The following is a 25,142-nucleotide window of genomic DNA, read 5'->3' as shown; positions in this document are numbered from 1 at the left end:
CTTTTGTGGAACAATGTTGAAGATTGAAAAATCTGTGGTGGGTTATGTGATGTTCCAAAGATCAAACCTAGAGAGAGAATAATAATGAAACCATGGATAGAAGAATACTTTATTTCTGATCAAAATCTAACCCTATGACCAACTTACATATGTTTTATAGACTTATCACCTTTTAATAGAAAAGAAACAAAATATGTTGAAAAGCCTTCTCTTACTTGGTTAGAGCACTTTGCTATTAAAGTGAAGGTTGTGACCTTGTAGGTTTAAACTATAAACAGGCTAAATTGTGTAAATTATCTATTCAACATCAAATTCAAGGTAAATTCATTAAGGCATGGTTAGAAGCCAGGTAAGGCAAATGGTACAAAGAAGCATCCTTGTGACCCATTGGATTGACTACATGATTTCTCCATGTGGGTAAAAGAGAGTACCTTGTGTAGGGAAACTCCCTACTTGACCTGATTGGGAACCTTTTTTTCCCATATCTTAATTCTTTGGGAATTAGGATACCTGAGAAAAATAAAATGTAAACTCAAATCTACCACCATATCTCATAACATATCAACTATCTAAGCAAAAATTAGAATAAAAAACATTTCCAAGTGCATTATAGAAACATCAAAATAAAGTAGACTGCTGCACTAGGGAGGGGAAAAGAAAATAAAAACATTCTCTTCCTTTTTCATCACCCTTCTCTTTAGGATCTTCATTATTCTCTTCCCCTTCTTCATTTTCTTCTCCTTCCTCGTCATTTTCATCAAGGGGCCCCAACATTTCAGGGGATTTCTTGAATATATCCTTTACCTCCCCAATCTCTTCATCGGCAATGCAATTCCCGTTGATGTTCATCAACTTAAACTCAGGTTTATGCACCACAGCTTGTGCCAAGAGTCTGGCCCCAGTCCTTATTGAATTGGTGTTGAAATCAACTTATTTTAATAGGCCATGGCCCTCTTCAAGTTCCTTGACAATTACAATAACACCCTTGTCTTTCAGTTCATTCTCAGCCAAGTTTAGCTTGCTAAGGAACTGATTTGTTGCTATACAAGCAGCTATGGAAGGAGCAGCTTCAGCAGTGTTGTCGTTTCTGACCATCTCCAATACTTCAAGCGAAGGAGCAGATTCCTTTAGATAGCTAAGGTAAACTTCAATAAGGCTCACATGTCTAGAAAAGTGTTGTACTCAAGGCAATTCCAGCATCCACACCAAACATGTTGTTCTGCAGATCAAGTTTTTTCAATTGAGTAAATGTACTTATAGCCTCAGCCAAGGCAATCCCTCCTTCAGAGTCTACTCTTGTAGAGGAACATCTAAAATCCTCTAATATAGGGGAATGCTTATTGAACTCAGAAATAGCAATTGCACCTGCATCTCCAGTTGTATTCCTCTGTAATATGAAAAACAGTTGAACCTAGACCCCACCTAACCATATCCATAGATGCATCACGCCATCTTGGTCCACACAGGATCGGGTGCCTCAGGGCATCTAAACAACTGCACAGTAATTGAAAAAGCAATTATGGCTTATATTATCTTTGTTATACTTGCAAACCTGCATGCAGCATATGTATAGTGTGTTGATTCAATTATTATGGTCAATAAATTTGATCCCATAAATAACAAGGAACTTACTGATCATGGTTGTGAACACTGCCCTATAGCATACCTACAAACATGTTAACCAGGGGAAAGAGGCTTTATCTCTTAATGTTTATTATGTTAATACATTCTCTATCAGGATTTTACTTCTCCAAATTAAATTTTCTGATCTTATATTTTAAGCCTCTAACTATTTGTTTGCATGGAACTTTTACCTTCAACATTAACAGAGCAAATTTTAAAAACCTTGTAGCTTCTCCTCTTGATGATGTGGTTAGCCTTTTTTAACAAGCACTAGGGTTGCCATTCTTTGGACAACATGGGAAGAAATAAATAACAGTGTTTTAAAGAAGAGACTCATACAGCTAAAGCCTTGATTGAAAGCATGGAAGTCAAGGTAGCAAATTTGGTAAAAACAACAGCTCGTTTTGAACATGATTCATCAGTTGATGACATAATAGGAGCCTGGCAGCACATTGCAAACTCTTCCATACCAAAACCTCAAATAGTTAGCTCATGGCTCCTTCCACCACAGATAGTATTAAACTAACTTTTGATGGGTACATCCTGGGCAACCCTGGATTGACTGGAATTAGGGGGTGTATTCAGAAATTCTGAATGATGGTCTTGACAATCTACTTAGGTCTTATAGGTCAGGGTGGGTTATGTGGCGAGAATTATTAGATTGTGTGGTCTTGACAATCTAATTTTGGGCATAGAGAAATCTCAATTATATTGGGAAATTACCATTATTAAGAGGAACATTACCAAAATTGTTCAATACCTTGTGACTCTCTCTCTCTCTCTCTTCTGCATCACATGCATCATGTGCAGTTGTCTGGTTTTCTGTTCCTTGCATGGGTTTCAACATTCTCATTCTTGGAACTTATGCGCTGAAGTATTCCACTGAAGAAAATGACTGAATGTTAAATTGACGCTACAAGAAAACTGGTTTTTAGCCACGGTTTTCTTAGCAACAAACATAAAAACTGAGGCGACTCCATTCTGAATTAAAGTGACCATTGGAATTTATGACTTCCATTTTTAGTCTTTTCCTAATAAATTACCTCTCTTGGTTACTGAATTTGGCTACCTCACAGAGAGCTGAAGGCATGGGAAGGCCGATTTTGGTTTAACAAAACTTTTGCACGGTTGAAGAATAGCATTCAAGTTATTGACAGGTGTAGTTATGGTCTTTCATGGGATGCTATCTCTATCTATAGTTGATATAAGCTTTTAACTGTCAGACCTTTTTGATTGATTACAAACCACATGGGACAATAGTCAGTAGTTTTAGCGGAAGAAGCTCCTAAATTTCTTGGATGCAGGAGTGAGAGGAGTGACCAGGTGCCATTGTTGTTGGGTCTCAACAGATTTATTTGACTTTTCCTGCAAAGAGCACATTTACCAAGGAAGATATACCTCCAATTACTTTAAGTAATTCTATTTATCTCAATAGTCAATACCATTAATTATTTGAAGTTGCAGTCTTTGGATTTTACTATCAAATATTTTGGTCTGTCTCATGTTGGTAACTTTTGCTTCATAGGAGCTTTGGCCCTCTTCAAGATATTAGGATTCCTTGCCAACAGAAAAAGGATGTTTGGGTTTGTAACTTTCATCTACATAGAGACTGTGAAGATGATTTTGGCAAAGGGCAATCCCCATTTTGTCTGTGGGGCTTGTGTTTTGGTCAAATTCTATGGGGAAAAGCCAAGAATTATTCATAGGTAAAGTTACTGGCTTATTTAAATGGGAATTGACCATTTGTGGGAAATTCTCCTTGTACTTTTGTATTAATTGGCTTAGGTGTTTATCAGGATTATGTTTTTTTTTTTAAGATTCTTGATAGTTTGCATATTTCTCGGCCATCAAAGTCAAATTGTCTGAGTGAACTGAAATTTTGGATGAATCCAAAACTTAGTTTAATTTTTGAGCATTATGTTGGATGAGGATAATCAAATATGTTGTAGAATCAATATACTTTCGTTGCAGAAAGTATACAGAGGAGATTGAAAGCCTGACTTTGACTTTTTGTCCTTCTCACTTGCTGGAAATGGATCCTGAGCTTCACTCGAGTGAGTATATCGCATATGGTGATACATGTTTTTTTAGTTTTACTAGAGGGGGCCTGTGCAATGCACGGAATTTATTAAACGAAAGATAAATAATAGAAATGTCATTTACTAAAATACCCTTATAGTTTCATGGATTTACTAAAATCTACGTTATAGTTAGCATTTTACTAAAACACCACTTATAATTTGCAATGGATTTAATCAATCTTCCATTAGATGATAGTGGAAAATGACAGTATTGACACTAATGTTCATTTAAATAAATTTAATCAAAAGAAAATAGAAATAAAAATATCATTCTTGCCCTTAATAAGACACGGGTAACCACTCTATCGGCTATATTTGGCCAATTTTGTGTTTTGTATGAAAAAGTGTTCAGGGTATTTTTGGAATAAAAAATCATGGGCATAATGGCAAAACAAACAATCCTTAGTGAAAGGTTGACTAAGTAAATAAATTGTAAAATATATGAGATGTTTTAGTAGAATGAAAACTATAAGGTAGGTTTAAGTAAATATATAAAACTATAAGGTGTGTTCTAGTAAATGATCCTAATAGAAACACATAAGAGTATACAATTGTTTTATATTTTTCACTTTTTAAATAATTAATAATTATTCATATTTTATATACTACTTTTAATAAATTTTTTATAATACAAAAATAACAATAATTAATTTCAGTTAGGTTTATCCATCAAACTTGTGAAACCGACTAACCCGATCAACTCGACCCGAGTTGATCGGTTTTCTAGTATTTTAAGTCAGTTTTGGTTCAAAAATTTCCCAATTCGACCAAGTTAGATCAATTTCACTTTGGCCATTTGTAAACCGACCAAAATCGAGCAACCTAACCATGGATGTATATTAATATTTTATATTTTAAATATAATTTTTAATATGAAAAAGTGAGAAATTTCCCATATTTCTTAATCTAAAATGTTTTATTTCATAAATCTAATTTTTAATAATTGCATTGTAATTTTTAAAATTAAATTTAATTTTCCAGTTTAAATCTTTTGAACCGATTGACCTTTTGTGAAAACCGACCTAAACCGATACAACTTGAGTGGATCGGTTTTCACAAAAGAACAGTTGGTTTAGCTGACCAACTCCCTAACCTGACCAAGTCAATTTTGTTTGCCAAATAGCCTACGGCCAGACTGAACCAACTCAAGAACACTCATAATTTTAGCTAAATTAATAGTCTTATTTCCGATAAATAACAATAGTTTAATCTCCAATAATTATTGAAAATATATTGGTAATGAAAAAAATACAATAAGGACTAAAAATATATTAGCTTAGTCAATCAATAGTATAATCTCAAATAATAGTTTAATCTCTAATAAATATTAATTAATCAATAAGTTATACAATAAGTACAATAAGTTAAATTTAAAAAATCAATAATAGTAGTTTAATCCCTAATAATTATTAACAAAACAAAATAAATTTATACATAATCATTGAAAATACATCTATCACAAAAAACAATAAATAATTACTGAAATACAATAAATATTAATTTTAGTATATATAATTATATAATAAATATAAAGAGTTTAAATTTATTGTTAATAAATACTATTTTTTTTAATGTTATTTTCTCGAATTATTAATTGATATAACTGAACTTAGTTATTTACAATATTATGTAAAAATATTAAATTATTATTTATTTCAATATTATGTTATAATTATTTTTCTACTTTTTAGATTTTTTTTTAATTTATTACATAATTTCTTTATTTTAACTATTTAAAATCTAGTTATGTTAAATATTTTGTTATTTAAAATATTTAGTTATTTAAATACTTAAATAATATGTAAAGTATTAATTATTTATTGAATTTAATTATCCATAAAATCATAATTTATACTATTATTACATAATTTCATTATTAATTTTATATTAATACTTTATATTTTAAATATAATTTTTAATATGAAAAAGTGAGAAATTTCCCAAATTTCTTAGTCTAAAAAGTTTTATTTCATAAATCTAGATTTTAAATTTATTAGTCAATAATTGCATTGTAATTTTTAAAATTTAATTTAATTTTTAAGTTTAAATCTTTTGAGCCAACTGACCTTTTGTGAAAACCGACCCAAACCGATACTACTTGAGTGGGTCGGTTTTCACAAAAGGTCAGTCAGTTTCAGCTAACCATCTCCCCAACTTGACTAGGTCAATTTGGTTGGCGTAATAACCTACTGCCAGACTGAACCAACTCATGAACAATCATAATTTTAGCTAAATTAATAGTTTTATCTTTGATAATTATTAACAATTTAATCTCCAATAATTATTGAAAATTTATAGCAAAAATACACAATTATTGAAAATATATTGATAATGAAAAATACAATAATTACATAAATTACAAAAATGCAATAAGTACTAAAAATATATTATTAACTTGGTCAATAAATAGTATAATCTCAAATAATAGTTTAATCTCTAATAAATATTAATTAATCAATAAGTTATAACAAAAATACAATAAATACAATTAGTACAATAAACTAAATTTAAAGAATTCAATAATAGTAGTTTAATCTCCAATAATTATTGAAATTTTCTATTAAATAACAAAACAAAATAAATTTATACATAATCATTCAAAATACATCTATCACGAAAACAATAAATAATTACTGAAATACAATAAATATTAATTTTAATATATATAATTATATAATAAATACAGATTAAGAGTTTAAAATTATTATTAATAAATATTATTTTTTTGAAAGTTATTTTCTTGAATTATTACTTGATATAAGTGAAATTAGGTGTTTACAAAATTATGTTATAATTGTTTTTCTACTTTTCATTTTTTTTATTTATTACATAATTTCTTTATTTTAACTATTTAAAATCTAGTTATGTTGAATATTTTGTTATTTAAATACTTAAATAATATGTAAAGTATTTAAATTTTAAAATATTAATTATTTATTGAATTTAATTATCCATAAAATCATAATTTATACTATTATTACATAATTTCATCATGAATTTTGTAATATATTAAATTATTATTAATTTGAATATTATGTTGTAATTATTTTTCTACTTTGAAGAAATTTTTTAAATTTATTACATAATTCCATTATTTTAACTATTTAAAATCTAGTTATGATAAATATTTAAATAATCTATAAAATATTTAAATTTTTGTTATTTGAATATTATTTATTTAAAGATATTACATATCATTAAATATTTGAAAAACATTTAAATTGATAATCCAGAAAAAACATAATTTAAATTGTTAGTACATAAAAAGTAGGGGAGAAGATAAATAGGAATTAGAGATAATTTAGGAGATAAACTCTCTACTAAATTAGAGATAATTTTGGAGATAAATAGGAATTAGTGATAATTTAGAAGATAAATAGAAATTAGAGGTAATTTTGGAGAAAGTGGGGGAGGTAGTTTAGGAGAAATTTTAGTAGAAGAGATTATTTAGGTTCTTGGAAAGTGCATCTCATTGATTATTTCAAAAATGACATGGAATAAAAAAAATAAAAAATTCAAAAAAGGAGAAAATTTCTTCACCGCCTTGTTTTAACATTTAGTAGATGTGATGACATGTGCTTGGCAAAGTGGAGGAAGGGTATATTGTTGGTATTATGCTATGCATAGCTCAAATACAGATCTTGAGCTAATGTTGTATAAGTTCCATTGAGGGGATTATTGAAATAATCACTTAGTTATCTATACAATTGTTTTGGATACTTTATGTCTTTTGCCTAGTAAACTATGGAACCAAGTCTGTTGTGGACTTGGTTCTGTGTGTTTTAATTTTAGGGCCCATTTGGTTACGGGAATAGAGGTCGGGAATCGGAATTGGAATGGGCCATTCCGATTCCAACCTGTTTGCATGGTTGGGCGGAATCAGAATCCCATTTTTTTTTATGAATAATCAGAATCCCATTCCTACTCTTGGTGGAATGACATTCCTCCATTTGAGGGTGAAAGAAGTGGTAGGATCCATCGTATGGACGCCAAAACTGTTGCGGAATGGGTGGGCGAATTTCAAAAATTTCCTACCTTTCTTCCAATTGGGAATCGCATTCCCTGATTTTAGAATCAAAATTCAAGGATCCTACTTGAACCAAACCAAACCAGATTTGAACCAAAAGAGAAGGGAGGGATTATATCTGATCCAGAGAAGTAGTATCTCCCAATGTTGGTGTTCACGCCCAAAGAAGATCCCAAGATCAGCTCCCACTGAAGATGACGCAGTGATGATGGAGCCGAACCAGCAGTGTTCGTCCCACGAACCAGGTTCTTTTGAAAAACTCGATGGAAGACTGTGAGCACCACACGAACAATCAAGAACCTTTCTTGATTTTCTCTAACTGAGAACTCGAACTGGCAGAAAATATGGCGGCAGCTGCTAGAGGAGAATGCTAGAGAAGAAGGTGGCGAACTGCTATTTTCTCCTCTAGGGTTATCTGAGATCTTATCTCAAGAACGTAGGATATTCTGCTAGAAAAACCCTTAGGGTTCGAATTCAAGCAATTTGAATTAGGGTTTTCCTCCTCTTTCTTAGTGATTAAGAAAACCTCCTAATCATATTAGGAATTGCCCTTATCCAAATCAGTATTTGGATTAGGACTCCTCTTAATCTTATCTGCAGATTAGATCAGCTTTTGGGCTTAACCTAATCTCAGATCCGCCCCTTTAAGTGACTAATCAAATCAGCCCAGATCGAAATGGGCTTTAAGCCCAATATGCATTAAGTGCTCAATAGTCTTCCAAACTGTTGCTCAGTAGGGCTTCTTTGTATGGTGTGGGACCCAAGCATTGATCTACACATCAGCCACATGGGTTCGACCCAGCCTCTGTTACAAGGCCTAGCCGAATTCACTGGAAAGCCCAGTGAACCCCTTGAGCCCATCACATGGACCCTATGGGCCCAACACTTACACTAAGTGGTCTCTGGGCCAAGCCATCTTATAAAAACCAAGGGACTGTGGGCAGATGCAAGATTAGCCCATCAGGTATTATCCTAAATGGCCTTACACTTAACCTCTTAGCCCATAATGATCAAGCACTGCCCGACAAGAGAGGACCTCTCCCTCGGCTGCAAGGAACAGTGCTGCACTCTCTGCTCACATGGATCCCGGGAATTAAACCATTTGCAAACATTTTGAAACCATATATAAGTATATATCATATATATAAATTTTGCAAAACAAAATTCCAACGATTGAAATCAACTGCCGGCAGTTTGGTTTCCATCAGAGAGAGTGCATTCCCGATCATTACCTTTGTTCGACAAAGGGGCTGATCCCGTCACTATGGTCACCCACTCAGATGAATTCTCAGACTGTCCCAACATACCCAGGTTTTGACCCCCGCTAAGGATCTCATTGATTGGCATATCAAAGACAGCCCAATTCGACACCTAGTGCAGTACCATAATCGGGTCTAGGGGTCAGGAGTAACTTTCTAGTTTTGCCCATCAATCTCCAAGGTCCAGGGCAATACTAGAAATCTGGTCTGGTTCAAGGGTTCAAGTAATCCTACACTACGTGTGCCTTGGGTCTCACCCTGGCGGCTGAGACAAGCCACCCCACAACAATTGGCAGCACACCAGTGTTAGCCTTGGCAGGATAAATCTCCCCAGACTTATCCAACGGCTATGAACATTTAAAACTAACACAAGTCTCATTAAGTGTCCAGTTTTTGGGTCTTACGCAGAAGCATACCACACAACATGAATCAAACATGTACTTTATTTATTTACATTAAATATCAAAAGTACATCAAAACTGATTGAAGCTAAGGGCATACAAAACTGTCTAATAGAGGGAATGACCATTCCCTCCCCCTCCCCACAAGTTTTGCTAACCAATACAGAAAGGAGTTTAAGGGAGTCCCAAAATTTTCCACAAGGCTATCTTTATTTTTTTAAATTTTAATATTTATATGCTTTATATAACACTAGAGTGTAATAGTTGCTGAGTAGATATCATCCATGCTAACCTTTATGATGAGGATGAAGATGATATTAACATTATAATGAAGATGAAGAATATAATGCTTTGACAAATAGTGATTATGATGTTTAGACTAAGTACACGTGAGAATGACTAAGTTTCAAATAAGTTTCTGAACACTTGTCATAATGTGATTGGTTATGTAGGAAGTGTATGAAATGGAGACTTGGACTTTCATAGTCTTTTTTCTAGAAAATTAGGCCCCACAACTAAGTTGAAAAACCACTGAGAACATGTTCTCCCTTTTTTTGATGTTTATTCAGACTATTTTTTGTAAAGTACATTCTTAGCTCTTTGTTAAAAAATATTAATCTGTTCCCAAAATACTAGAGAAATTACTTACTGTTTCTACTTTATGAAACTTGTAATCCAGTACAACAGAACTTTTTTCAAGAATCATAGGTCTCAAGAGCTTGTTTCTTATGTTCATTATTCTTTTTCGTTCTTGTATTTCCTAATTTCATATTTTTCAATAAATTAAGAAAAAATAGTTCTTCAAATTTTAGAATCAGCAAACTTGCTTCAAAGTATTATCACAACCTGATAACTGTGGCTTCTCATCTTGTGTTTTAGGACTTGGTTCAGGATTCAAAGAACCTCTCCTAGAGTCGGTCTATTTAGCTGCAATTATCCATTTCAAACATCCAATGACTGTTTATGGTCATCCTCATTCTCATTCAAAGAGTAGCACCCAATTAAAAATTGAATTGGTTCTTGGTCTTTTATTACAGACCCTATAGGGTGGGTCTGGTATGGAACTGGTCTGCACATTTGTTTAATGGGTCAGGACTGGGTGTGCTCTGCTCTTGTCCCATTGACAACACTATCCTTGTAGCTTGTTGTTTGAAAGGATTACTCTATTTAGGACATATTGTCATAGTGAATCATACTTTTTGTACATACTATTCCATTGCATAGATCCTTGGTGTACATAGGTTCTGATGTAATCACAAAATTCATTGCCTTTTCAAAAAATGCGTAGACATTGAAGAATTAGTTGTGTTTACCAATTTTAGCTTAATGGTTTGCTTCATCAAGTGGTTAGAATTGTACCTGAAGCTGGTTGCTGGTGTTGAAATGGTTGGTGCTCCAAATGCAGGAAGGAGCAAGAGCACTCTTTTCAGTGCCACAAGTGCTTCTCAACCAACATGCAATAGTTAATTATCCCTTTACAACTTTACTTACTAATCTGGGATAGTAGTTTATTTGACTATAATGTGTGAATAAACCCTAGTTGTTTCTAGGTCAAAGTAGAGAAGAAAGAAGAAGAAAGAAAAGAGAAAGAAGAAGGAGAGGAGAAGAGTGTTCGACCAGACTAGAAGAGAGGATGTACAAAAGTACCTCTCCTAGCCGATCCACTTGACTTTTATTTATGAAAAACTTGAGTTACAAGAAAGACAATTTTGTCCCTCATAGAAGATGGGACACATAACTTAAACTCAGATACAATAGACATTTCACTTTCAATAAGATACACCCGAATGACCAATATTTTTGTAGAAATGTGAATTGTCACCTTGATGGATAAGTTGAGATGGAAACTTTGAACTTGTTTGATCAGACTTAGGGTGGGTAATGGTCAGAAAATAAAATCTTGGATGTGGTGGGGCTGGAATTTACATTTAAAATGCCCCTTTATGATTGTCAAGATAGAAAAGTTTGTTGCTCTAATCAATAGTCTTAAGGATGTTTATATCTCTCCATCCATATCCTTTCTGGAATTTGGTTGCTCTAATGATTAGGTCTCTTCAAGGCAGCAAAAGTAATCATTGCTTTTGACATTACTCTTTGTAAAAGAGTGGGATGTCCCTCTTCTATGTTTAAGCATGTATTATATGTTTAAAGGAGGTAGAATCAGCTTCACATTTACTCAGTTCACTACCAAGGAGATCGTGGCATTTCTTTTTGGGCATAATTGGGGTGGATTAGGTGGTTCTTGGAATTTTCCTCCTGCAACAATGGAGAGATGTGGGATTGAGAACAAGAGGAAGGTTATATAGGAAGGCAGTTATAAGCTGTCATGTGGAGGTCTTCGAGAGAGAAACAAGAAGGTATTTGAAGGTAGTAGCCTCCTTTGAAGCTTAAGAGGCCAAATTCTATTTCTGATCCTCCAACCCTTCACTGTCCTCAACCAAGGAGTCATATCCCTTCATGGTTGGTTGGATAGATGTCGGTTTATTTTGATAGCAACCTTCTTAGTAACTCATGTTCATTTAGGATTGGGAAGGTCTTAAAATCTCAATGTATCTCCATGTGGAATATATATTTTGGTCCTATTTGGGAATGCCAAAGGTAGTTAAATCTACAATTGGAATTGTTCATTGACTCAAGCTTTGCAATGAGTAGTCGATCAAGACTACAATCAGTCTTGAATTCAAAAGAAAAGAAAGAAGAAATTTCAGAAGAGAAGAAGAGAGGGAGAAAAGAGAAGAAGCACACGAAGAGATTTTGAAAAGAGAGAGAGGGTTGATCCGTTGATCTGCCAACCCACTCTTAATATTTATATATGTTGACTAATTGTAAAAGGGCTGAATTGCCCTTATTGCGTACATGGCAAATAAACTAATAACAAGCCGTAATAACAAACTAAAATAACTATCAACTAACATTGACATAACCAACAAAAATAAACTAACAAAAAATATGCTGCCATACGAACACAGTGGGGACCACAGCAGTGGGGTCCACATCAGTGTTCTCTACACTCCCCAACTTGGGAATAGATATTTGTCATTCCCAACTTGCACAGTCTGCCTCTAACTTCTTCCTTGGAACAGCCTTGGTAAGAAGATCTGTGAGCTGCAAGCTGGAGGTGATATACAGGAGACACACTTATTGAGACAAAACCCTCTCTCTGACAAAATGTCAGTCGACTTCGATATGCTTAGTTCTGTCATGCTATACCGGATTATGAACTATATTAATAGCAGCTTGATTATCACAATACAACATTAAGGGCTTCTCATAAGCAATACCCAACTCTTCAAATAATGACTTCAGCCATAGGATTTCAGCCACACCATTAGCCATAAATCTATATTCAGCTTCAGCCCTAGAACGAGAAACAACACTTAGTTTCTTACTCCTCCAGGAGACAAGGTTACCTCCTACAAAGGCATAATATCCAGAGGTAGACCTTCTATCATCAACACTCCCAGCCCAATCAACATCTGTATAAACCTCTATCTTCATGTGATCATTATTCTTGAACAATATACCTCTACCTAGACATCTCTTCAAATTTGCTAATATCCTCTCAACTGCAAGGAGGTGAATAGTTCTAGGAGAGTGCATATATTGACTGACAATGTTGACTGCATAACTGATGTCCGGTCATGTGAGACAAAGATAGAGGAGTTTTCCAACTAACCGTTGGAAAGGTCTTCAAGTGACTCTCCACCCTCTACACTGATCTTGTGATTCTGTTCAATAGGTGTATCTGTAGGCTTAACACCCAACTTTTCAGTTTCTTCCAATAGATCTAGAATATACTTCATTTTAGAAATAAAAATTCCATGTTTAGATCTAGCAACCTCAATACCCAAGAAGTATCGTAGCTCTCCCAGATCTTTCACCTCAAACTCTTGATGAAGGAGTTGTTTAAGAGACTCATTCTCACTACTATCATTCCCTGTCACTACAATATCATCCATATATACAGCAAGCAAAGTCAAGGATGAGGCCACTCTTTTAATGAACAATGTATGGTCTGACTGGGCCTGTACATAGCCGAATTTTTCAAGGGCCTGTTTGAATCTATCAAACCAAGCTCTAGGGGACTGCTTTAGTCCATACAAGGCTTTATTCAACTGGAAAACCTTCTTTCCTATCTCTACATCATAAAATCCAAGAGATAACTGCATGTAGACTTCTTCCTGTAAATCTTCATTGAGGAAGGCATTTTTAACATCAATCTGGAACAAGGGCCAAGAGTAACTGGCTGTAAGGGATAACAAAACTCTAATAGTGGTCATCTTTGCTACTAGAGCAAAAGTCTCCAAGGAGTCTATACCATAAGTCTGAGTAAATCCCTTTGCAATTAATCGGGCCTTATACTTTTCAATGGAACCATCAGCATTATGTTTCACAGTAAATATCCATCTACATCCAACCGGTTTCTTTCCTTTAGGCTGGTTAACTAGCTTCCAAGTATTATTCCTCAGAAGAGCATCCATTTCAACCTTCATTGCATCTTTCCACTGAGGAACTGACAAGGCTTCCTACACTGTTCTAGGAATAGGAATATCAGCAATGGATGTGAGAAAGGACCTGTAAGAGGGGGACAGATCATAGGACAGGAATTGGGAAATGCAGTGAGTTGTGGATGTGGTGCAATGCCGTTTTCCTTTACAGACTGCAATGGGGAGCTCAAGGTCATCCAAAGGAGGTAAAGTAGCAACAATGGAAGGTATCTCAGTGGGACTTGGATCTGATAAAGGGACTGTGGTACCTGGATCTGGATCCGCAAAAGGAACTGGGGCTGGCCTGGACTGCCGATGACCGAAATTAACCTGCCTCCACCGCCTGTGATAGACTCTCAAATCTTGACACCTCTGACAACCCTCACCATTACATCCCTCATCACTCAATGGAACAAGTAAAGGAACTTCTGATGAGTTAACCCCACTCTTACTACTCTCCCCCTGAGGAGAAACCCTAGGGTAATAGGGTACCTCCTCAAAGAAAGTAACATCCATCGAGACAAATCTCCTCCCAGAAGTAGGGTCATAGCAGCAATAACCCTTTTGAGTTTGTGCATAATCGAGAAAAATACACTTGGAGGCCTTAGGATCAAATTTGGAACGATGAGGTCAAAGAATCTGAACAAAGCAAGTGCAACCAAAGGTTTTAAGGGGAATAGTAAACAATTCCTTATCAAGGTATAGATGGGTAAATGGAGGCTTCATGTCAAGAACCCGTGAAGGAACTCAATTAATGAGATACACTACTATAAGAATAGCATCTCCCCATAAACGAATAGGCACATTGTAGTTAAACATAATGCTTCTAGCCACCTCCAATATGTGCCTATTCTTCCTCTCAACAACCCCATTCTACTGTGGTGTATAAGGACAAGTACTCTGGTGAATAATCCCATGATCAAGCAAATAAGAGGCTAATGGGTTGGTAAAGTATTCTTTCGCATTATCGGATCTGAAGATTTTGATTATGACCCCAAACTGAGTTAAAATCATCTGATGAAAGATCTGGGTCAAAGCAAGAACCTCATCTCGAGAACGCATAAGGTAAACCCAAGAAAAACGGGTATAGTCATCAACAAACAACCAGAAATATCTGTATCCCCCCATAGAAGTGATGTGATACGGGCCCCAAACATCGGTATGCACAATATCAAAAGAATTACTACTTTTATTACTCAAGGAATAAGATGTTCTACAATGCTTTGCAAGATCACAACTCTCACATCTCAAATTTGACATCTGAACAGACTCAAACAAATTTGGAAACAAACTCTTCAAAGACCGAAAGGATAAATGACCCAACCGATTATGCCAAAGCATAACCTGACTAACAAACTGAGAAACAAAAACTTCCTATCTTCACGATCTTCCCAATGAGAACTCCCTCCAAGCAGATAGATCATATTCGTCTCACGGCCAGTCCCAATCACCTTCCTTGTCTCCAAGTCCTGAAAAACACATCGGTCAGGGAAAAAAGTTACTGAACAATTCTGATGTTTTGTAATACTACTGACTGAAAGAAAATTAATATCAAGCTTAGGGACATGCAAAAATGAAGATAAGGTAATGGTATTAGACAACTTGATGTCCCCCTTGCCAGAAATGGGAACAAGGGAACCATCAACAATGGACACTTTATCTCTACCAGAAGATAAGTGATAGGTAGGGAACAATGGTGGAAAGCTAGTCATATGGTCAGATGCACCTGAGTCTATTACCCAACAATGTTCAGTGTTACCTGGAGCTGAAGTATGGTAAGCTGAGGCCCAAGTACCTGAATGAGCAAAGGCTGATGTGGCAGGAGCTGATGGTGGCTGAGATGATTGAGCAGAATTTCCAACTTCCTTTTTCAACTGAGTTAGGGCAGCTCGGACATCTGCTAGGGTGTCTAGAGGTGTGCCTTTTGTGCCCGATGAGGATGTAGAATCGGTATTAGCAGCTTCCAACATGCGCCTTTAGTATGCTTAGGTTTCTTGCAATGTTCACACACTAGATCCCACTTATCTTCCTTCTTTATATCCCTCTCCGTATCACCCCCAGACTTAGGTTTAACTGCTGCTAAGGCTGGTGGGAAGGGCTAATGCTGCATCATAACCTTTCTCCTAGTCTCTTCACTATGCACTAAGGAATAGGCTTGAGATAAGGTCACACTGTCCCTTGTTAGTATTTGCTGTCTCACAATATCATAGTCAGGATTCAGACCAGCTAGGAATTCAAAAACCCTATTAGTTTCAACTTGCTTTCTATGAGTCTGTGCAGCCTTCTGACTTTCCCACTCAAGTGTTTTCTAGGTGGTCAATTTCATGCCACAAAGATTTCAAGGTAGAGAAGTAAACCGAGACTGGTTTCTCTCCTTGCTTAAGGTTGTTAACCTCACACTTCAATTCATAAGCTCTAGCAACATTAAGGGGTTGGGAGTAAGTCTCTTTCATGACATCCCAAATTTCCTTGGTTGTTTTTGCCCACAAATAGTTTCGGCTGATATGTGGCTGCATAGAGTTGCACAACCATGTCATAACCAAATAGTTCTCCTGAACCCATTTGGTATAAGTTTGGTCCTCCTTAGTTGGTTCTTTCACATCTTCCAACAAGTAGCTGAGTTTTCCTCTACCCCTAATGGCCATCATGGTTGACTGAGCCCATTCTAAGTAGTTTGATCCATCAAACTTCACAGTTGTAATCTGAAAGGCATTCTCAGACATGTTACCAGAATTGCTAGTCCCAAAAATACCTCCCCCCTGATTCTTGAATTCCATTCTTGGTCAAGAATTAATTACAAAAAACCTTTTAAACTACTGTAATAGAAAAACAACACCCAAACAACTGATAACAGCCGGCCTAGGTCTTCCAAAGAACAAAGAAAACAAAATTATGTATGAAACCAGTTCAAAATCTGATCTGAAACCAATAACAGTTCTGAATTTTAGGGTTTTCTCTCAAAACCCTAATGGAAAGAAAAAAACAAATTTTCCGGCCGCACCTCTCAAAATAGACCAAGATGATTTTTTCCAAGGTTATTCTCAAGAAAAAACTTACTTTATGAAAGAAAATCTCTGGTCGCCACCTTCTGTCTGATGCAAAACGCTAATCTTGAGGATCCGAAGCCTTTTCTGATTCTTCCTGACTACCTGAACTCTCCCAGCCTTCTACAATCTTCTTAGTAGCAGCCGCACACTACCGGTAACCTCCAAGAATCAGCCGATCCTCCTTCTCTGTTGAAAAACTTCTAAACCTAGGAAATTCTCATGTAGTCAATCTAATTAGACTAACATAAGAGCTCCTAGGTCGGCTCTGATACCAAGTAGTCGATCAAGACTACAATCAGTCTTGAATTCAAAAGAAAAGAAAGAAGAAATTTCAGAAGAGAAGAAGAGAGGGAGAAAAGAGAAGAAACACACAAAGAGATTTTGAAAAGAGAGAGAGGGTTGATCCGTTGATCTGCCGACCCACTCTTAATATTTATATATGTTGACTAATTGTAAAAGGGCTGAATTGCCCTTATTGCTTACATGGCAAATAAACTATTAATAAAGCTGAAATAACAAACTAAAATAACTACCAACTAACACTGACATAACTAACAAAAAATATGCTGCCATACGAACACAGTGGGGACCACAGCAGTGGGGTCCACATCAGTGTTCTCTACACAATGCAAAGCATCTTCATCTCCCAATACTTGTAGTGTTTGATGATTCTGTTAATGCTAGAAAGTGGGCCAATAAGATAAGTTTAGGGAGTTAGGTCCATGGAGATTATGCACTATCTAAATGAGAACAGTGACATTTTAAATTCCTTCCAACTTTTTTGCTTTGGATTTCTAGTGATCTCAGCTCTGAAGCTGATAGTCTTTGTACAATTAACCTCTTGAAACCTAAACAAAGTCCACTGATCTTACCCAATTTCTAGACCTCTTGAAACCTAAACTAACTAGCCCACTCTCACCCAAATATGCTGTTAAAATTTCACAAGATAGTGAGTGATATTTGAGGAAATGTGATAACATGATTACTCTTTAGAGTTTGGATTATTTCAATGGTAAGTGTATAATGTATATGGAATTTGTATATAATTAGAAATTAATACTTATTTAGGGGGCATTTGGCAAGTCTTTCTGAGAGGTCTTTCAAGCTTTTTAAAGCTTGGAAGACCTTGTTTGGAGTTTTTTCATTTGGCAACCAAAAGACAGGAAGCCGAAAAGACAGGCCCCCCGAAAAGTTCGAGAAAGCTCAAATTTGTCAAAAATTCAAAAGCTCCATTTGAAGCTTCAAGTCTTTTTCAAGCAAATAGGTCTTTCTTCGTTTAAATAAGGGCATTCGGAAAAACGTCATTTATGCTCCAAGTCTCTGAGTACATTGACTAAACAAATCTGCACCAGGTATGGAGTCCTCCTTACACTTCTTTCTTCCTTTTTTCCCCTTCATTTTCTTCTTTCTTCTTCAGTTTGAATCTCTACTTATACGGTCATACCTATGTTCCTTTTAGATTCGATCTCTCCCTTCTACTTGCTCTGTTTGAACAATCTGATTAATGAGGCATGCCCTCTTCAAATGCCCTCTGTTCCGTTGTTCATTCTGTAAGTGTACTTGGAATCAAGCAGCCACTTACTCTCTCACTTGATCTCATTGTGGGCATCAGGTCTGCAATATGGAAACATTCAGAACTGAAAGGAGCTAAATTAGAAGTCCCTGCAACTCTTTTGCGGCTGAAGCCCCTGCAATTCCACTCCTTTCGATTGGTATGATGTCAGAGCTTGAGTTGTAATTGTATTTCTTGATTTATGGCCGTTTACAGGAACTAAAGAACCACCCTGGCAATGGTAGTACCATTTTACTTTTACTTTTAGGGAAATTTATAAGTAATGCTATTTTTTTTTTATCATTTTTGTCTTTTTGATGTGATCATGTAGTAAATTATCTCCTAATGTATAATGTTACCTCTTTAAAAGTAATCGTTTTAAGCAAATTCTGTGGTTAAAAAGGAACACCATATGTATATACACGTTTGTTCTAACTCAAGGTGGGGTATGATGTTAATGAACTTTAAAATCTGATCCAAAAGGGAAGACCCTCATTAAATCAAACTTTTCGCATTTATATTTTCCAAGATTATTAGGTACAATAATGATTGCATAATATTTAAACAACTGTTTTTGTTGATTTGTTTAGTAGTTTTCGTTGACAAAGATCATATATAATTCATACTTTGAGGATGGATGGTATAGCTCTTGCTGCAGTTTTTTGGTATGCAGTAGGCTTTAGCATTCTTGTGGCCATTCTCATGAATCAACTTTTTAATGTTCTGTACCCAACGACAATATAGTAATATCCTATTCTACTTGAGCAAAGACATCTAAATATCAAAACTTGACAAAGTTACATAGGGCTTTGCAACCATAGGTACTTGGATTTAACATTAAAATTTCTATTTCTAAACCCTCCAGAACACACCATCCTTTAGTTAGCCACCTATCTCGAAATACCTTTTTCAAGTAACAACCCTTTCAGTTAGGGTTGTTAATGGATCACTTTCTGATCTGTTGAGATCAAATTTAGAATATAATGCATACTATTCGTATTATATGCTAACTCATGGTGCAGTGAAACCACATTAAAAAGTGGGAGCCAGCAATGTATGCTTTAATGCAGAAACAACCGAGCTCCAAATTTGTTAAGGTGGTGGAGGCTTGCTATCCAAGAAGCCTTGGCTCTCCCTTAGACTGTGTTTGGTTGCAATGCAAATTTGTTTGCACTGATGCAAAACCATGGCAGTGTAAATTATGATTTATTTTTATTTCAAATTTTACCTTATTTTGTTTGATTGCAGTACAAATGAAGTCAAGCAAGACTAAGCAAAATAAAGTAACACCCAAAACAAAATTAAACCAGAATTTGCACTCTCTTGTATTTGTACTAGTGCAACTAAAATTGCACAGCAACCAAACACAGCCTTAATTTAGATATCAGAAGATTCTTATGGTTTGTTTTGTTTTATTTTATTTTATTTTTTTTATGAATGAAGATTGTTGTGGTTGAAGGCACCCTGAACACTGTAAAATTTATGATAGTCTTCAAGAGAAGCTCCTTGGACTAATCATTTTTATTTTTGCAAGCAATGGACTTCCAACACCTCCCCACCATGTGTTGCATGGATGAAGTGTCCATGTCAAACGTACACTATGGATTCTTGAGGACATTCTTCTGCATAGAGTTGTCCATTTTCTCCTCATTTATTTGACATAAAATGGTATTTTATAAATAACTCCATTTGATGTAATTTAATCATTACTCCTGGTTTTCTTCACTAACATATTTCTTAAACTGATTTGTTTTATTTTAATATAATTTTGGTAAGATTTATTTCCTCAAATTCAAGGAATTTCATTCTATATAACAAGAATTTCTTAAATCAAAGTGAATGCCTTCTTTATTTATTTCTTGTCCATACTTCTGAAATGGGTTAAGAATCTCAATTGTGCATTTGACTGTACATTCCACTTGGTGTTATACTAGTAATCCACCTTTAATTCAACTATCTTGTTAACTTAGCAGTCTCAAAAATTGCTCCCGTGCTGATTGCTGGAAACTCTCTGGTTCTCAAGCCTTCAACTCAGGTATTCTACTACAAAAATAAGCAGAAGTTTACACAGTGCCTTTATACTTTGTAATGTCTAAACAATTTAAGTTTTTCCAGGGTAGGTTCCAAGTTCTGCATTCGAACCAAACCAAACAAACCCATACTCCCCCCCTCCACCATTTAACTGGGCAATTACATTAGGGAGAAAAATGTTTATAAATAAAATGGTGATGGTATAAAATATTAATCAGATGGCTAGAAATAATCTGATTTTGCTATTTTTATTTTTCTATATATCCAATGTTCTTGTTACTTTCAATGCCGATACTAACCCTTGAAACATTGAACAGATAAGAAATTCAGGCCTCCAATCCATATGGTTGCCCTCCACAGGTCCAGCTTTTGCTCTGCTTCAACCTGCTAAATCTAACTTGTTCCCATCCTACTATCAGAAAAGATTAAAATTTCACGCTACAATCTGATAGATTCCTACACAGAACGCCCAATAAGTGGGTAACCCCGAGAGACCACAAAGCTATCCCGCATTTCAATTTCACAATTTCAACCAATGGTTTGGATGTACAAACAAGGTAAAGAAACTAAAATGGCCAAGAAGGGTTACGTGAAATGAATTCAATTTTACAAAAAATTAGTATTTGAACTTCTCATGTGCTCATGGGCGTTCATGTGAGCATTTGTACAAAACTTTTGACATCCAGACAGATAAGAACGAACTTCGATGATCAGCAGAAATTGTTGCCTTTGATGTCTTCAATTGTGATAGTGAGAATGATTACATTAGTATTTCTAACCCAATCCAATGTGTCAGTTAGGGGTGTCAATGGACCGGTTTTGGGTTGGACTCTGTCCAAATCAAAATTCATTTGGACGGATTGGATGGACCAATAAGACATTGAATTTGGACAGACTGGACAGACTAATATGACATATTGGATTGGACCTGGTCCGTTCATAATGAATTGATATTGAGTTGAGCCAATATTTGATCCATCGATAGAAGATAAGAACAAAAGTGTCAATGGACTATGTTTGAGTTGAAACCAATCTAAATTAACAGGAATTTAAACAGTTTGGACAGTCTCTGGACCGGTCTAAAATGGTCCAGAATATTCATTGGACTGAATTGGATCAGGTCTATTTGTAATGGATTCACATTGGACTGGACTGGATTGGACCAAATCCAGTCCAATTGACATCCCTAAATTGCCAGTCAGTCGGCAAAGTAACAAGTACTAGGACAAGGATATTAGAAGGCATTCAAAATGAAGGCAAATAGAAAACTCAGAAGACTAATTAAGTTAAAAAGCCCTACACTAAAAAATATTCTAGAGTAACAAAAACATGGAGGACTTTTTGTATTAATGGATCCATTAAGTTTCAACAAAGCAGGCGCTAAAGAGAAATCATCTAATTACTAATGATTGACCAACGGAAAATAAAAGGCAACTAAGCAAATATAATACCAAAACATTACACAATAAGCATACTGTTTGAAGAGCAGTTTTACTACTGAAACAAGGAAAACTCTGATTAGAACTTGCATCTGCGATATGGTCCACTTCCATATGGAGAAGCTCCTTGTCTCGTCTGCATAACAATATAAAAAATCATACCTGTTGATTGGTTATGAATTTTTTCTGGTATCATGTCTTCGTGAAATCATAATCGAACTCAAATACTAAAAAAAATTATGATGTCGGAAAGATATGATATCGAAAAGGCTTTGACCAATCAAAACTGATGTGAATTTTGATGAAAATCTAACTGATTCGTTACTGCTTTTATGATGCCTGTTGATTGGTTATGAATTTTTTTGTATCATGTCTTCGTAAAATCATAGTCGAACCCAATACTAAAATAGAAATTATGGAGGCTATAGATATGTCATCTGAATTTATTTATTTATTTTAGATAAGCAACGATGAACAAGAAAATTGTCAATAAAAGAATATTCATTACAGAAAGATTGGAATGAAGACTGATGCAAACAGCTCTCAGACAACCAAGGCAGATGTCACCCGATCTTCCAAAAGGTTTTCATTCACGTTTCGTGCCTAGGAAGTATTCCTCGAGATTGCTGCCTAAAAATCAGGGAAAATCAGAGATTTCTTCTTCATTTGGAGTTTGGACTTTGGAATACTTAAAAGTGAGATTAGGTGTGGTACCCAAGTACATAGTTTTCGAACTGCCGTTGACCCGGATGGTTAGACCATTTGGCCCAGGAACTGTCTAAGCAATTGGTTTTGTTTTATCTCAAACCCCATCTTTGGCCAAAAACCATTGGAAAAGTCAACAGTCTGTTGACCCGGGCGGTCGAACCATCAACCCATTCAATGGTTTTTGACCATTTTTATTTTTAATTATTTTTTACTTTTTTAATTTTTTTGTCAGAACGGGCCATCCGTTCGAATTAGACAGTCTAACCGTCGACCGGAAAGCCGGTGGACAAAATGGTTCCGTTTCTAAGTCGTTTTTTAAAACATTGCCCAGGTATTGTTTGATCAAGAGTTCGTGTTGGGACTCCAGCCTCCAGGAATGGAATAATCCTGAGAAATTGTGTTGGGGCTTTGTTGTTGATTGAGAACTGTTTGTTACATTGCTTCATCAATTGCTTATATCATTTTTGGGAGGAATGAATCAGTTTAGTGATGATTCCAAACAAAGTGCTGATTCTTGGAGCAACCCGGGATTCTCCAGGGATACTCTCAACACTCGAGTCACCACTATTAGATTTAATGGAGATAACAATCTTGATTAGGCTCAGTCCATTAAGATCTTTGTTGGTGGACATGAAAAATTAGGCTCTCATAGGTGATGAGAAGGAACTTGATCTTCATAAACCAGCACACGGGAAGTGGATATAAGAAAACATGATAGCAATATTATGGCTCATTAATTTCATGCATCCTAGCATTGGTCGAAATTTTTTATGGATGAAGACAGCCAAGGAGATAAGGAACAATGCATTAGAAACATATTACCAGGTACTTAATGCTGTGCATACCAAGGTTCAAAATATCGTTACATATCAGCCTGTATCGGCTGATACGTATCATATCGAGGCATTCCTGATATGCCTCTATAGAGGGTGTATTGGATCAGGCCATAGTTCAGAGGGTAGTTGGAATTAAACCGATCCCTCTGAACCAGTTTTGAAAAATAAATAAGTAAAACATAAAAAAAGCACCGATACAGGCCAATATGCCCTACTGGCATATCAGCCTGTATCAATTTTTAGAACCTTAGCACATACTTTTCAATTAAAAATGGAGGTGAGCAATCTCAAGTGGGGGAAGCATCGCCCACATACTATTCTACTTTGAGATCTATGTGGGAAGAAAATGATTTACCTGAGAGTTTTTTGGATATCATTTGAAGAATGTTAATCATAGAAAGCTGATTGAAAGGAATGGGGATTTTGACTTCCTCGCCAGATTAACCCCAAACTATGGCGTTACATGGCAGAACATACTGGCAGGCGGATTCTCTTGCCCATATAAACAAAGGTCATGATGCAGCCCCATACACATACAAATCTTGTTTCTGCCAAACCTATGAGACCTCAATCTATTGGGAAAGGAAGGGGGACTGAGGAGGAGGGAGTAGCATGTGACTACTGTAAAAAGCTGAAACATGCATGGGAAACATGATGGAAGCTGCATTTCCCCATCTTCCACCTCAAAGGTTTAAAAAGAGTAATCCTAAATAAAGAAGTGCCAATGAAGCTTCCATTTTTTTTTATCAATAACAAAGATATTCATTAATTGATTAAGAAAAATTATAGAGGAAGGGAGCCAAAATATCTTAACTCCTGGAATCAGCCAACATACACCCAAAATATAAGAGCAATTACAACTGAGCCCAAAAGATAGAGTTCCTGTTCACCCTTACCTTACTAGACTATTTGCATATGAATTTGCTCTTCTCCTTACCCAAGTGCATCAAACTTCAATATCCTTAGTCAGCCATTTAAACTTTTTCCTTTCATTGTTGTAATTCCAAAGCCTAGATTTATCCTCTTTTAGCCAGCTCACCACAATCTCAGTCTCCTTCTATGATCAGTTTGTTGATATTCATGTCTTTAGTCCTTTGTACCCCTTCTAGAGCTGCTAATATCTCAGTCATCAAGCAATCTCCCACCCAAATTGGGCCAAAGAACATGGCTATCAAATTCCCTTTTTCATCCCTTATAACTCCCCATATTCTAGAGGGCCCTAGGTTACCCATAATGCTATCATCAAAATTCAGTTTACTAAACCCAAGAGGTGGAGGGTTCCAACAAGAACTTGAGACCTTAATTGAGACTGATTTTGTAATTCCTTTCCACTTTCACAGAAAATCATCTATTGAGAAATCTACAAACATATCCAAAGTTTCCACCAGTGAAGCTTCCACTTTTAGTGAGATACAATTACGTACATCTTCCACTCCTAGTCCTCTATCAATGGAAATGTTGAATGCTGCTAGGTACAATAGATACCAATCATAGATCCAAACCAAAGATGCTAATTTATCCTCTGCCACTGTACTACTTCTATGATGCCGATTGCTACTTCCACTACCACTACCACTACCATTCCCCATTCTGGTATATGAGCCACTACCAATCTAGTTAATATTTAACCCCAATACACCTTTGATTATTG

General features: G+C 35.5%; 1 protein-coding gene across 1 annotated transcript; it reads right to left on the bottom strand.

Annotated features, from left to right (window-relative positions):
* Nucleotides 1-930: 930 nt before the first annotated feature.
* On the bottom strand, nucleotides 931-25,080 carry LOC148802321 (uncharacterized). The gene is made up of 4 exons (XM_088897869.1): nucleotides 24,860-25,080; nucleotides 21,984-22,083; nucleotides 1,212-1,387; nucleotides 931-1,165 (listed from the first exon to the last, which is right to left on the bottom strand). The coding sequence occupies exons 1-4, from the start codon at nucleotides 25,078-25,080 to the stop codon at nucleotides 931-933; spliced, it is 732 nt and encodes a 243-aa protein (XP_088753995.1).
* Nucleotides 25,081-25,142: the final 62 nt, after the last annotated feature.

This window comes from Nelumbo nucifera, chromosome 2, assembly GCF_055504915.1.
Source record: "Nelumbo nucifera cultivar China Antique chromosome 2, China Antique-T2T, whole genome shotgun sequence".
Lineage (NCBI taxonomy): Eukaryota > Viridiplantae > Streptophyta > Magnoliopsida > Proteales > Nelumbonaceae > Nelumbo > Nelumbo nucifera.
Note: the sequence above shows the minus strand (reverse complement) of the source record. Positions and strands in the feature narration are given on the sequence as shown.

Bases quoted from the DNA above. Each gene is read 5' to 3' on its own strand.
- LOC148802321 (XM_088897869.1), bottom strand. From the start codon at position 25,080: ATGGGGAATGGTAGTGGTAGTGGTAGTGGAAGTAGCAATCGGCATCAT. The intron at 1,388-21,983 runs GTATGCTTATTG...TTCATATTACAG, and splicing joins GTAAAACTGCTCTTCAAACA to AGGAATACAACTGGAGATGC. The intron at 1,166-1,211 runs GTTTGGTGTGGA...ACACTTTTCTAG, and splicing joins CTTGATCTGCAGAACAACAT to ACATGTGAGCCTTATTGAAG.